General features: G+C 39.3%; 1 protein-coding gene across 1 annotated transcript; it reads left to right on the top strand.

Moving 5' to 3' along the window:
- The first annotated feature begins 7,540 nt into the window (after nucleotides 1–7,540).
- Nucleotides 7,541–13,762, top strand: LOC126648514 (stromelysin-1-like). The gene is made up of 10 exons (XM_050331545.1): nucleotides 7,541–7,659; nucleotides 7,800–8,044; nucleotides 8,494–8,642; nucleotides 8,738–8,869; nucleotides 9,744–9,905; nucleotides 10,304–10,523; nucleotides 11,658–11,791; nucleotides 12,357–12,516; nucleotides 13,361–13,464; nucleotides 13,662–13,762. Exons 1-10 carry the CDS (start codon nucleotides 7,555–7,557, stop codon nucleotides 13,760–13,762), a joined length of 1,512 nt encoding a protein of 503 aa, XP_050187502.1. The 5' UTR covers nucleotides 7,541–7,554.

Raw genomic sequence — 13,762 nt, 5'->3', positions numbered from 1 at the left:
TGTTAGAGGAAAGAACTAATCTCTCACATCATCTCACATCTGACAAAACAAAATTTGGATGTTACAAAGACAAATTGCCCACAGTGTAGCTCGTTTGAGAATTCCAGTGTCTGAAAGGATAATTCTGTTTTACCTGGAGTAATTCTAACCCTGTATTTTGCAATGCAAGTTGGAAGATCAGTAACAACTTAAAGAAACACAAAAATATGAAAAAATTTGTCCAAAATATATTAAAAAAACTAGAGCCTATTCCCCGTAGTCTTTTGATATTTGTAGTTCTAATTAAGCTGAATCTGATTACTATTGTTTAATATTGTAGTTATCCATTTGCTAAATAGCATAGATAAAAGAAACTCTTATTAGATAGCAAAACGTTCATTCCAGAAATTTTTTTGGGGAGGGATGTGAAAGAGAAGCAAGATGGCTTCAGAATCAAACGATACATGAAATTATTTATTTAGAGTTTAATTATGGGTGTATAGGCAAAGATGGTTGCTATATTTGGGGCTGTTAGTAAGAGACAGGTAAGGCTGACCAAGATTTCTCCGGGAAAATAAATAATTCCAAAGATATCTCTGGAAAAAAAACCAGAAAGACAAGTTTTTACCTGTGGACAACAGGTAGAGTAGTGACTGGGAAGGAGATCATGATGTGCTATAACTCTGTGTGTGTGTGCGTGTGTTGATGCTGAGGGGTTTGGTATTCATCACAGCCATGTGATTTGATTTCCAACTCATCTTTGAAAGGCATTGTGTAAGTTTTCCCTGGTTTGTCCTTGCATAGCTACTGAGAAAGTACCTGGTGCGCTAGATGAAATATCTTCTGCTGCAAGTTTGTGTACAGTCTGGAAATCATAATGGTTTTATGAAGAGGTGTTTACAGTAAGGACAGAGGAGATGCACTGAAAAGCACTCTGTGTGTTGTAAACGCATTTTCTGGAGAAAAATCAGTCATTATGAACTACATAGCTGCCTATTACTTCATTCTTCAAATGTCCTCTGTGACAACCCACAGAACTTCCTCCTGTTCACTTACATCTTGATCGGCTTCTCTTAGATCTGGGAACAGTTTAGTGGGTCTTCAGCATGTGAGGCATTATCTTAAGGAATTTTGGAGAGAAAAGACTTTGACCAAGACTTAAAAAACTGTAGTGACGCACCATCCTGATGAGCCTATATTGTGTTTTTTTGATTAACTGGAGGCCACTGGAAAATCATTTCCAATGAATTCTTGTGAGTTCCTTGAGAACACTGTGAGCATGCAAAAGTAATTTAATTTAACATCTGAAACCTAATCCCTGTCCAAGTTCATGACTGCCCATGCAAGCTTGGCTCTTATGCCATCCCCAGCAGTGACAGCTGGGGAAACTGCTGCCCACCAGCCCCTCTCTCTGCTCTGCACTGGACACCACCCCTCCCTGACACACTTTGCCCAGATCACTTGGATTTGATTAAACAATTAAAGATATAAAGGTTTAATTGTTCAATTTATTTTGTATGAGGCAACAGGAATTCATTTTAATACCTCAGCTAGATGTTCTGAGAGCACAGTAACCCGTCTGCAGGCAGATAGTGGTCAGCTGGAGGAAGACACTGCTAGAAAGTGACATATTAATCAGTAATTTAACATCTGTGCTTTGACCTGAGTCTGTATTCCTGAGATCACAAGTGATTCTCTGTTAACTACAAAAATCATATGCTCAAAGTAATTTTTAATATCAATTTAATAGATTTCAAATTTAATATTTGAAGTATTTATTAAAAATCATCCTTTTTTTTAGACAAGAAAAATTTTGGTAGAGTGTTCCAAGGCAGTTTAATGTGTTAACTGCAGTGTTTGCTTATTTGAAATGGTATCCAAAATAATAATATTCTTTGGTATTCAGGCTTTAAAGAGATGTGAAAAGCTGAATAATTACTTTTAGCTTAACGTTGCCACAAATGCAACATGACAGCTCCTTCACTAGTCAGTACTGTTGCAGGAGTGATTTGAAACTTTAGCTAGCCTTTTTTTCTCTTTTGCAAGAATTTAAACTAAATAAATACTTCTCATCTTTTAGACATACAACCAATATTCTTTTCTTTTGGCTTCATAGGTCTGGAATTGCCCTCTGGTCTGTGACTTTGTGTGTCAGAACATCTCTAAAAACCTCTAATTGTTAATTTTATTACAAGACTGATGAATTACACCCTTGTCTGCTCTGGCAACATCTAAAGATTTCCCTCTTCATCACATTTTTCAAAGACATCCTTTGGCTAGGTGAAACCTTCAGGAGTGCAGGGCTGCTCAGAGCAGAGCTCTAAGATGGTTATTGACACTCCTGAGCAGGTGAGCAGCTCCACAGGAGATACCACCTCCCTGTGATTTTTGTACGATATGAAAGCACAGAAGCCATTTGATTCAGAAGACATGGGCCATTTGAAGAATATGTGGTTTTGTCAGTGGTGGAGGCATCAGGAATTTTGAACCAAATCGTGGTGTCTTCCACTGTTCTGTATGTTCCCTTACCACCTCTCTTTGGCAAAGCCTGTCTCAGAGGTCAGAGCCAGTGCATAAGGCATCTACAGTGAGGACAAGATAAAAAACTGTGTGACTGTTACATCCATACTAATATTTCCCAAATATCTACGGTGTATGTGGTGACCACACATATGAGTTTTTAGAGCAAGGTGGGGGGGGGGGATAGCTGGAATACTATACAATCTCTAACGGGCATTTGTCAAACTAAAGAAATAATGGATTGCACAAATGATGTTGATCTCCAGCTAAAGATGGTAAGTCACAAAGCTAAAATTCATCTTCGGTACTCATGGTCTACTGGCAGCTATTTAAAGATCAGTGCAGACCACTAAATAAAATGTTGATCATATCCAGATCAAAAAAGGATCAAAGAAATATGAAGATATCAATGAATTCAAAGTTTACTTACATACAAGTCTCCTTTAAAAAATGGACCCCTGCCACAGGAAGCTTAAGACTGCACCAATCACTGGTCAAGTTCATTACTCATTATTTAAAATGCTTATTCTAATCTCTGTGCTGGAATAAATAAATATGTTGAATCTATAGCAAGTCATCTGTACGCAGAAGACTTTCTACGTAAGAAGCAAACAAGAAGGACAACAGATATTGTATGAAATTCCAATATTAAAATATACAACATGAACTAAAGACCAAGACTGACAGTAGCTGATTACCTAAATTCTCAAGTGGCAAAGAGAAAATAGTGAATGAATTGAGTCTCCTAACCACAGTGCTTCCTGCCTCACCCACTACTCAGGCCGTGGCTCCCACATATTGCCACTTATGAAATAAGGGTGTCATAACTGCAAACTTTTGTATTCCAGTTTAATTCTGCAAACCTCAGAATTCTTGGGCATTGGGTTCTGTCCTAACTCTTGTTCACTGATGGATGATATAACACCAATGGACTGAAATCACTTTGTGACTATGCCTTCTAAGCTACCAAGTCACACATTGCTGAGAGGAAATGACATGTAACTTACGGAGCTTGTTTATACACTAAATACAAGTGCGGAAGTGATTTCAGCTTTGTTATTGCTGATAATACTCAAGGAGAGGATACAGACATCAAAAAAAAAAAAAATCTGAATTCCTGTTTAATTAAAATCAGCCTTTGAGCCTGTATCTAGATGCCATCTCTCAGATTGCAATGGAACTTGGACAAAATGCTCAGATGAAGCAGAAAAGCAACTAACATTATTACTATTAGCAGCTTGATATTATAAAACTCGCATGAAGAGATCCCACTGATAAATTGAAGTATATGGATAGACAGGCAAAATCGTGGAATTCAAGACAATACCTATTTCAGGCTCAGTTTTAATACTCTCAAAGTACTGTCTTGCAGAGAGAGATTGAAAGTGTTTCATTTAAACTGAAAGTGTTTCATTTTCAGTAAATATTCTCTGGTTTCCCTGAGTCTTTTAATAGCAGACCCACTTTTTTCCATGTCACAAATTTTCTCCTTGCCTATTTCTCTCAACTACTTATTTTCTATGATCTGCCTGTTATTTAGCAAAGACTGTCTCATACAATGATGTAAAGGGCTTGTGTCTCTTTCTGTTCAGTTATTGTTCCTCAACTCTCAGAATCTCTTAGTAGGAGTTGTATCTCCCAATTTAACTCAAGTGAGAAAACCCAGCAGCTTCTTCCATGTCTGGATATGTCCAAGTCCTTTATATATATTTATTTATATATATTCCATGTCCTGCTTCTTTGGCACAGGTAGGTTAAAGAGGGAGAGTTTAGAAACAGTATGGGTGAAGGGAAGGTGGGAAAGAAGACATCTACAGATCCTTCTACAAATTTGGGAGGTGAAATCAGGGTGTGTGCGTGTGTGTGCTTATTTAGTTCAAGCTTCCTTTGACCTAATTTGCCATTGTTTAAACAGCTAATGACAATTGTTTACGTTACTATGCTAAGTATCCTTCCACTTCTTTCCATAAGTAAAAAGTGCCAAACAGAACTGGAATGACGTTTCTGGATAGAATCTTAGTCATATAAAAATGAGAAATGGCAAAATTCCCAGGTAGAATTTTAACAAATCTCCTAAAAACCCTGGCAGTTGGGCTAGACCGCACAGCATAACACAATTTACACTGTCAGAGGGCAAACAGTTCTGTGGTGGAGGAGTATCAGCCTGGATGTTGGCAGGCTTTCAGTGAACTACTCTGTTCTACTGCAGGGGTCTTCCTGGGAAAGCACCCACACTTGTTTCTGAGCTCATGATTAACTGGTGGCAATATGGGATGTATGACTCTGAGTGCTGATGAGCTGAGGGAATAAATGAGCACTATTCCTGGACTCATTCTGGCTGCTTTGCTGCTGCATAAGCTGACAAGGGTCACCACTGCCATCTGCATGTCTGCATGGTCTCCAACCCAGCTAGAGGGCAACAGTGACTTCAGGGCACAGAAGGGAGCAGCCTCTCAGGGCGGATGGGAATATCAACATCTTGTTATCTATGGGGCCAAGACATGAAACAGGCATATGACCTGCTCAGCTCTGTCCAGGACTAAGTGCTTCTGACACTGTGGCAGAATTCACGAGCCAGTCAATCTATAGGTAAGGCAAGAGTGCCGTGTGAGGCCATTTCTTCAGTTCAGCTCAGCTCAGCTCACTCCATTTAAATTCAAGATTTGCTTTTGCCAATAAATCTTTGCCATGTCCACTCGCAAGGTAATATTCAAGTACCTTAAACCTCTGACTAAAGCCACAACACAGTTCTTCTAGCATCCCACAGTGCCTACACCCAGGAATGAATACTCATATTAGTTTGAACACTACAATCCACTGTCTTTGGAGTCAGTACAGGAAGGCAAGTCACCTCTTGGATTCGCATGCAAAGATCACACTTGCTCACACGTCTCAGAGCCATGCAGACTGCTCAGCTGTGAATTTTACTTGTGCTGCCAGACACACTCACAAGGTAAGATACAGCTCTTCCCCCCAGCTCCAGCCCTCACTAGGCATTTCATAAATGTAAGCTTGAGTGTGCAGGCAACAGGCTCTGGAAGTGGAAGCCAACAGTTAGGAAGGAGCTGTAATGTGCCTATTGGCAGCCATGTAAAAGTCTGTGAGAAAGAATAGCTTCCTAAACATTCAAAAGGACTGAAATATTTGCCAGCTGGTTGTGCTGCATGTCCCTCTCTGGCTGCTTCGCCCCTAGACACAGCAAACAGGAGTTTACAAAACATTTAGCTAAAAGCGGAGGATAAGGACCATATGGAAGTTGCTGCTGCCAGGTTGAAGGTACAAAGACAATATTTAAAATGGCCTTGCTTTGTGTTTTGATTTCCTTGTGGAAAAACAGACATCATACTCCACAAATGCAATTTGGGATATTCTTCCATTACCAGCAGAGATAAACCTTGCTGCTGCCAAAAGGAGAGGTCCTAGCATCCCAGAATGCCTGGCTGCCTTCCTGCATCCCTGTTTCCATTTATGATATACCACCCCTCCTTCATAGTGGCTCTTCTCCCCTCTTGGGGAGCCAGTGCAATTGCTAACTTCAGTAGAAAACTATCATTGATGGGGTTGGGGTTGTTTTTCTGGGCTGTTTCCTATAGCTTCAGCCCTCTGAATCAGTTCACTGAGGACACGATACCAGAAGGGCACAAGAAAACATCAAGAGTGATGGTCAGGATGGGAAGACCCCTTTACAGCAGCAGTGACCTGCTCTCATCCCTCTGCAGCCTCAGGCATAAGCATCTGTGCCACCTCACTCAGGGGTTCAGGGACCTGGGCTCTGACCCGGGTCACACATACAGCGTGACCTTACTCCAGACAGGCTATCCAGCTTCAGTTTCCTTTGGAAGGAGGCCATGCCTTTTCCAAGGCCACCTTGCAGACTGCAGAGCTCAGCTGCTGTGGTGTAGGCTTGTTTTTTTGAAGTCTCCAATGTTTGCTCTCACTGTAAAGCGGTTTCTGTTCCTTCTTTTTCTCATGTTCAAAAAGGAGTGGATTATTTTTAGCTCATGTTTCTCCTTTTGAACTTGCATGAGGCCACTAAGTCAACATGGGAGAATTCTGCTTTGAAGGACGGATGTCTCAGAATGACAGGCAAGAGAGAACTGAGTGACAGTGGTTCTGCAATCCTGCATAATGTGCAATGCACCACATTCAGAAAAGGACATAGGAACTGAAAGTAGGACTTCTGAGAAACTGGGGAACTTGGAATCTCTGGCTCAAATCCATGTCATCTTCCATCTGAGGTTAGAGATGTTGACTAAAAAGTTCCATTGAAGACCCTTGTATCCCAAAGGTGCCCGTAGTTCTCTAGGGCCTGTAGTTCTCTAGGGCCAAATTTCTGCCATTTCTTCTTTAGCTGTGAAACTGCCCTCGTATGGTAGGCCATGCAGACCAGGTTACCTAATATGTGGTGCTCTATTGAGACCTTTACATTGTGGTGTGGGGGAACAAGTAGATAAGGCCATAAATCCATGATTAGATGGGCCACATAGCAGCATAGATGATGGTTCTCTAATGAAGCTGGGATGTCAGGTTCGAAAACAGAGAAATGAGTAATTTGTATAATCAGCTATGTCACTGAAATTATCAGGGACAAGATGGGCTAAAGGAAGGGATTCTTCCCTGGAGTGCTGAAGTCCTGCATGGATGCCCCACTGAGAAAACTGAAGGGCAGTTTCTGGAGGTCCCTTCTCATGTACTACAAGGAATTACAGATTCTTGTCCCTCACAAAGAACCAGGCTGCTTTAGCACCTCTGGAAAATGAGGTGGTTTTTACCCAGTCCAGTTTAGGAATGAAAAAAATCAGCATACTGTCCAATAATATGATTGCGAAATCAGGGGATTTTGGGCAAGGTAAACTGTCATGTGTTAGCTTGCTTCTAAAACCAAATTTGTTTTCTGTGTTTCTGTGGGAAATCAGAGGACGTTATAAGCTGAGTCATTCCATTATTGACTTTAGCAAGCACAGCACTGATATAAATAGTGAAACACTGGGGAGTCTTAGACAGAAGAAGAGATTGAGGTCTTCTAGCAAGTGTTGGTAGGACAGGGAAACAAAAATGAAGACAAAGATCCTTCTTTTCCTTGAGTTGCTATATGTTGTGTGTTCTTCTGCTTTTCCAGTGGTTCCAGAAAAGAAGGAAGAAGACACACAACTTGCTAAGGTAAAGACTACAGGGAGAACTTAAGATATAATTTATTGAGAAAATGAACATAGTGACATATTAGTGATACAGAATATTTTATTATGTGCATTTGAAAAGAAAGTTTTATGTTCTAAACGGGTTTTTTTCTTCCCTATCAGAAATATCTGGAAAAGTTCTATGATTTTAAAGAAGAGAAAAGTTCTCTTTTTAAAGCAAAGAACCTCAATCACATGGCTGAAAAAATCCGAGAGATGCAGTCATTCTTTGGGCTAGAGGTGACTGGGGAGCTGAATCATAAGACACTGGACATGATGAAGCAGCCTAGATGTGGAATACCTGACATCCGTTCATACAGCACCTTCCCACACAGCCCTACGTGGCAGAAAGAAGATGTGACATATCGGTAACTTACATTAAATTTTCTCTACACTACTGGAAAATTTTGTAAATGCTAGGTAGAAGCAATGTCAACAGGTTCTTTACTATTTATTCCTGTATATCTCCATATAAAAGCTCCATTTGGGACAAAAGGGCCATGAATGTGGGGACTATTCAGGCTTCCAAATAGTGACAAAAATACCAAAATAGTTTACATTAGGTAGTTAACAGCCTACTAAATAATATACTCGGTGAATAGAAGGGATGCAATGGAGAGTTTATATGTTAGGGTTTCTGAAAGACATGAAAGAAAACTGTGAAAGCTTCATCTGTTATGTAGGCAAATATTTTGAAATAAACAACTCAAGACACGTAGATAATAATAACTATTGATTAAAATATTTTACCTTGATACGATGTATCCCAGTCACATGTGATCTGGTTGCTTTTAATTCCTTTGTCCTTATTTCACAGGATTTTGAACTACACTCCAGACATGCTGCAAGCTGATGTTGAGGAAGCAATTGCAAAAGCCTTCCAGCTCTGGAGCAGTGTCACCCCTTTGAGATTCACCAGGCTCTACAGTGGTCAAGCAGATATAATGATATCCTTCGCAGCTGGATGTAAGGGGATTCTGTTGCCTGGGAAAGATAGTATTTGTCACTTTTTCTTACCAAAATGATGAAAAGTATAACTTTTTTTTCCCTCTTATTTTTAGTTCATGGTGACTTCTATTCCTTTGATGGTCCAGGAGGAACTCTGGCTCATGCTTACCCCCCTGGAGGTGGGATAGGAGGAGATGCCCATTTTGATGAAGATGAAAACTGGACCAAATTTACTACCTATAGTGGTAGGTAACCTTAAATATTGTGTTGCCTGTTTTTTAATAGACAGAGTTGTCTCGAAGATGCTATAAAGTCACATATACCATGGCAGTACTTCCAGTATTTACTGAGACGTAAAACGCCAGTGTAATTTAGTAAAATAATGCTGCATATTTTGATCTGGGCTGCAGTCATGACAGTCTCCTGAAGTTAATGCATACAGCAATTACAGCTCTAGTGAAGGAAATGAGATTAGCATGGAATAATAATATTGGGTAATCATGACGTCGTAAGACAGGGAATTTTCACCCTCAGGTAATGACCTTAACAGTTGTAATATAGCCTCTCCTTTTTTTTTTTTTTTTTATTTTTTTTTCCTGATTTAAAGTGATTCACACCTTTAACTTCTGGAAAGGAAAAAAAAAAGTCATGAGTTTATTGTTAAAAGTTATTAAATGAATCAGTGAAGTGTTTTGGTTTCCAGCAATGCCCAGGCATTATGTTGCATGTTACTGGTCTTTGTGAAGTTAATTACCAGGTAAATTCCATGTCATTTATTAATCCCAGAAATCCGTCTAGATGACTAAAATGTTCTCGCCTGGTTTTTAGTAATTATTAACATTATAGAAATTTTGTCTCTTTGTTGGCAGGAAAATTCCTGCAGCATGGGCAAAAACTATTCCCAGATTGATTTCCAAGTGAGAAATAAGTTTTTATAATTCAAAACTCATTTCTTCTCCAGGATGCCAGAGAGCCTCTTAACTGGGACATAATTAGACTTCTCTGTTTTTTTAAGACCACAAACAATACATCATGCATGAGAGGAGGGCACCTCTATCCCACTGTCATGCAAAAAAATATTACTCAACCTTTGTTCTTTGTGCTTGGTTTTTTTTTTAGGATACAACTTATTTCTTGTTGCTGCTCATGAGCTGGGTCATTCACTAGGTCTTGGTCACTCCAACGTCTTCGGTGCTTTGATGTATCCTATTTATATGGCCAAGGATACAAGGGACTACCAGCTTCATCCGGATGATATTGACGGCATTCAAGCCCTCTATGGTAAGCAAGAAAAATCCTTTTTTAGTGAATGGTGGATAATAATTTATAATTAATTTTACCCAGCAGCTAAAATGTACTGAATTTTTTACTGGAAGAAGGATACTGTGGTTTAATTTCCTGTTACTATTTTTGGGCAAACCTCTTCGGGATTTTTGTGGCTAACAGTCTGCATCTGCAAAATAGGCTATATTCATGCCATTTAGTGAAAAGATCCAAGTCTTTCTCCAGTGATACCAGAGGAACAGCCCATGTTTGCAGTAATAAACTCTATCTTCCACAAAATGATGGTCACATGCCAAGTAGCCTATGCATTTGGCTTCATATGGTACATCCTGCAGCTCTGCAACATGAACTACTCTGATCCACTTTCCAATTCTACACTTATCTGTTTTACAAAGGACCCCCCAGGGAATCTCCTGTACTTCCAACAAAAGCCTTTCCCCCACAAGAACCTACTGAAATGACACCTGCAGAAGCACCGACCGAAATGGCACCCCGGCAAGAACCAACAGAAACAACACCCTCCCAACCCCCATCAAGACCTGAGGACTGTGACCCTCATTTGACTTTTGATGCTATAACCACTCTCCGTGGGGAAACACTGTTCTTCAAAGGCAGGTAAGTGCTTTTATTTCCAGCAACACCTTTCTGTGAGACTCACAAAGGCAAAGCATAAAGTTCATTTTAAGGAATTTATCTTCCATTGGTTAAAAGGAAGATAACTTCTTATGAAATCGTTAAGGCAAATTTGCTAAATTTTTCTAGCCCACCTGGGCTGGGTGAGCAACATGGTTTTCTAATGGGTGAGTAAACCATCATACATTATCACCCACGTCTGTTCAAATTGTGCAAGGCTGTGTAACTCCTCATCCTGTAGCTGCTTCACATGTAGCACTGTCCTCATCATACCATCCAGTGTATGGGCCAGGGAGCTGTGGAAAATGTCACTTCTGGTGTCATTCTGACCTAGGAGTCTGCACTAGACCACTGCCCAGTAATATCTATAGGAAACCCCTGCTGTTACAGGTGCCTACTTTGGGACACACTCTAACACTAGCACTGTAGGAGGTTGTTGGCAAGACACATCCACCCTGGAGAGGGAGAACAGAATGTCAGGTGCAAGATTTCACCTGCTTCTTGTGTTGGTAGTTGTGTTTTGGTTGAGCAAGCTCCCTTTGATGATGTGGGTATGATTTTCCTTTTAAAACATATGATGAAGAATCGTAGCTTAAAATCTTAATAATTTTCAAGGAAGGAGAGGAAGGAGCAGGTCTTCCTTAAACTCAGTTTTAACATGTTCCTCAACATTTATTTATTTAACATTTTTAACCAAACTGAGATGAAGAATGTAACTGTGCCTACCTGCACGAAGTCATGACAAAGAGAAAGCTGCAATTGTCACCTTACCACAGATACCACAGGTTGTCCTGGACAAACCATCAGGATGCCAATGGATAGGTACACAGGGCCACCAGCTCTTGGCTTGAGCCAACAGGTTGGACAAGATGATCCTGAGAGGTCGCTTCCAACCTCCACTATTCTGTGACTTCAGAACAATGCATAGTGAAGGACAACCATCCGTGTGGGAGCAGGGCAAAGTGAAGCACCGTGATCACAAAAGAGGTGATATCTCTGCCTCATAGGGAGCACTGGCTCCAGAACCCAGACAGTAGGCTTTAAAGTGTGTTTCTGGGCTCCTGATCTACTAGTGAAGTACAGATAATGAAATACTGCTGTTTTCATTTCTATCAGCTATGTCTGGCGCAAAAGTCCATATTTCTCAGAAATTGAGCACGACACCATCTCCTCTTTCTGGCCATCACTGATAGGTGGCTTTGATGCTGCTTATGAGGTTGACAAGACTGATCGAGTGCTATTTTTTAAAGGTATTTCTCTTACATTTCCATCAGTCCTTTTTATGTATGAATGAAGTTATAGTAATACTGCTAATGTTATTTAATAATAATGGAAGCAATATTACACTAATATTCATACTAATTCTGACACCAATACTGGCACTATTAGTGTCTATTCTTAATACTTAAATCCATTTTGATTTTTAAAATGCTGTTACTGCCATTAACTTATTCTGCTTCACAACATTCCTATACAATATGATATTACTCTTCTTTGGTCAGTGAGAGAGAAGATCATGGCTGAGATGAAATTTACTACTACATTAGTTATTTAAATACAATTTAAAGGTGCCAAACACACCTAAAAATATGTTGACCTTTAAGTATTGAGTATATAACTTAATGTCTATAAAAAGCGGAAAATCCAACAGCTGTGAGATATTCAAACTCAAGTGTGCCCTGGAGGGGCCCTAAGGTTTTCAGATGGAGATTTCTGCTGTTTGGTGGCATTTACTACACAGAAAGTTCTGGGACTTTGGTGAAAAGCAGACCAGACTCCTCAAGAATCCCTATAACTTTTTCTGTTTTCATGTAGGTGACCAGTACTGGGCTGTCAGTGGCTACACTATAGAGTCAGGCTTCCCCAAGCCCATTCGGAACCTGGGGTTCCCCTCCAGCGTCAGGAAAATTGATGCAGCTGTTCATGATCAAAATACCAAGAAAACCACTTTCTTTGTAGGCAACAAGTACTGGAGGTAAGGCTCTTTTCTGTTCTGTACAGCAGATAACCAAAATAGCTTTTAAAGTCAAGTTACATTACTATTTGTACAGTAAGTTCACATCCTCTTGTTGTCAGCCTTCTCAGACTCTAAAAGCTGAAACTCAGAGGCATTTACTCAGTTTTTTTTTACTCAGGTCTTTTCATAAAACAAAGTCTGTAGCACCTGAGGATAAAGACAACTTTCATTTACCCTTACAAACCTCTTATTAACAAGCAAATGAGCTTTGTTTATTAATTAGGAAGCAGTATGAAAATAGTATAAAAAGAGAATATGAGTATATCATGTGTTCATTCAGTAGCTATTAAAGGGCAGAAGTGCTCTGTGAAATCTATAAATGACAAATCAAACAAGCAAGCTATGGAAAGACATTAAAATATTTACTTCTTAAGAAATTTCTTTGTTCAACTAAGCAGTACAGTAATCTTATCTTTAATAATTAATCTGCAATAATATCTTAGAAGAGTATTATTACACCATAAGTTTACATGTCTCTTATGGGGTCACTTCATAAATTGTGTGCTGTAAAATCAAAATATTAGTTTAAATAATTATTGAAGTTTATTGCTCAGTATAAGCCCTATCCAGCCTTATTGTCAGTCCCTTGGAATTAAAGTGAACCCTTTAGTCTGATATTCTGAAAACAACCTTACATAGGCCACTAAAGATGTAAATATTCACACAGACAGTTCTATGAGATCACAGATGCTTCCAGTTACTGGATTTTCAGCTGAGAGTAGGTGTATTTTGTAAAAATTCCATCTGGTTTCAACTTTGAACATGCCATGCTTATTTTCTGTTCTCATCTCTCTTTATTTAGTTTCAATGAAAATACTCAATCAATGGAAAGGGGATATCCAAGAAAAATAGCATCTGACTTCCAAGGGATTGGCCACGCAGTTGATGCTGCCTTTCAGAAAAATGGTAAATAAATTAAAATGTAATTAAAAAGAAGTAACCCAAAAGACCACCAACTAAAGCCAAAAATATGTCTCTTTCAAATATATATATTAAATGTTTGGTTTGATTTTTTTAATCATTCAAGAAAATATTAAGTGTATAACAGTAGATATAAAAAAATGAAATATTAATTTACCAGTATTCTGTCCTTCCATTTCCAGGATATTTCTACTTTTTCCATGGATCAAATCAGTATGAGGTTGACATCAAGAAAAAGAAACTCATCCGTACAATGAAGAGCAACAGCTGGTTTAATTGCTAG

Source organism: Myiozetetes cayanensis, unplaced genomic scaffold, assembly GCF_022539395.1.
Source record: "Myiozetetes cayanensis isolate MyiCay16 unplaced genomic scaffold, myiCay2020 scf5-8, whole genome shotgun sequence".
NCBI lineage: Eukaryota > Metazoa > Chordata > Aves > Passeriformes > Tyrannidae > Myiozetetes > Myiozetetes cayanensis.
The sequence above is the reverse complement of the archived record's forward strand: the minus strand, read 5'-3'. Positions and strand labels throughout refer to the sequence as shown.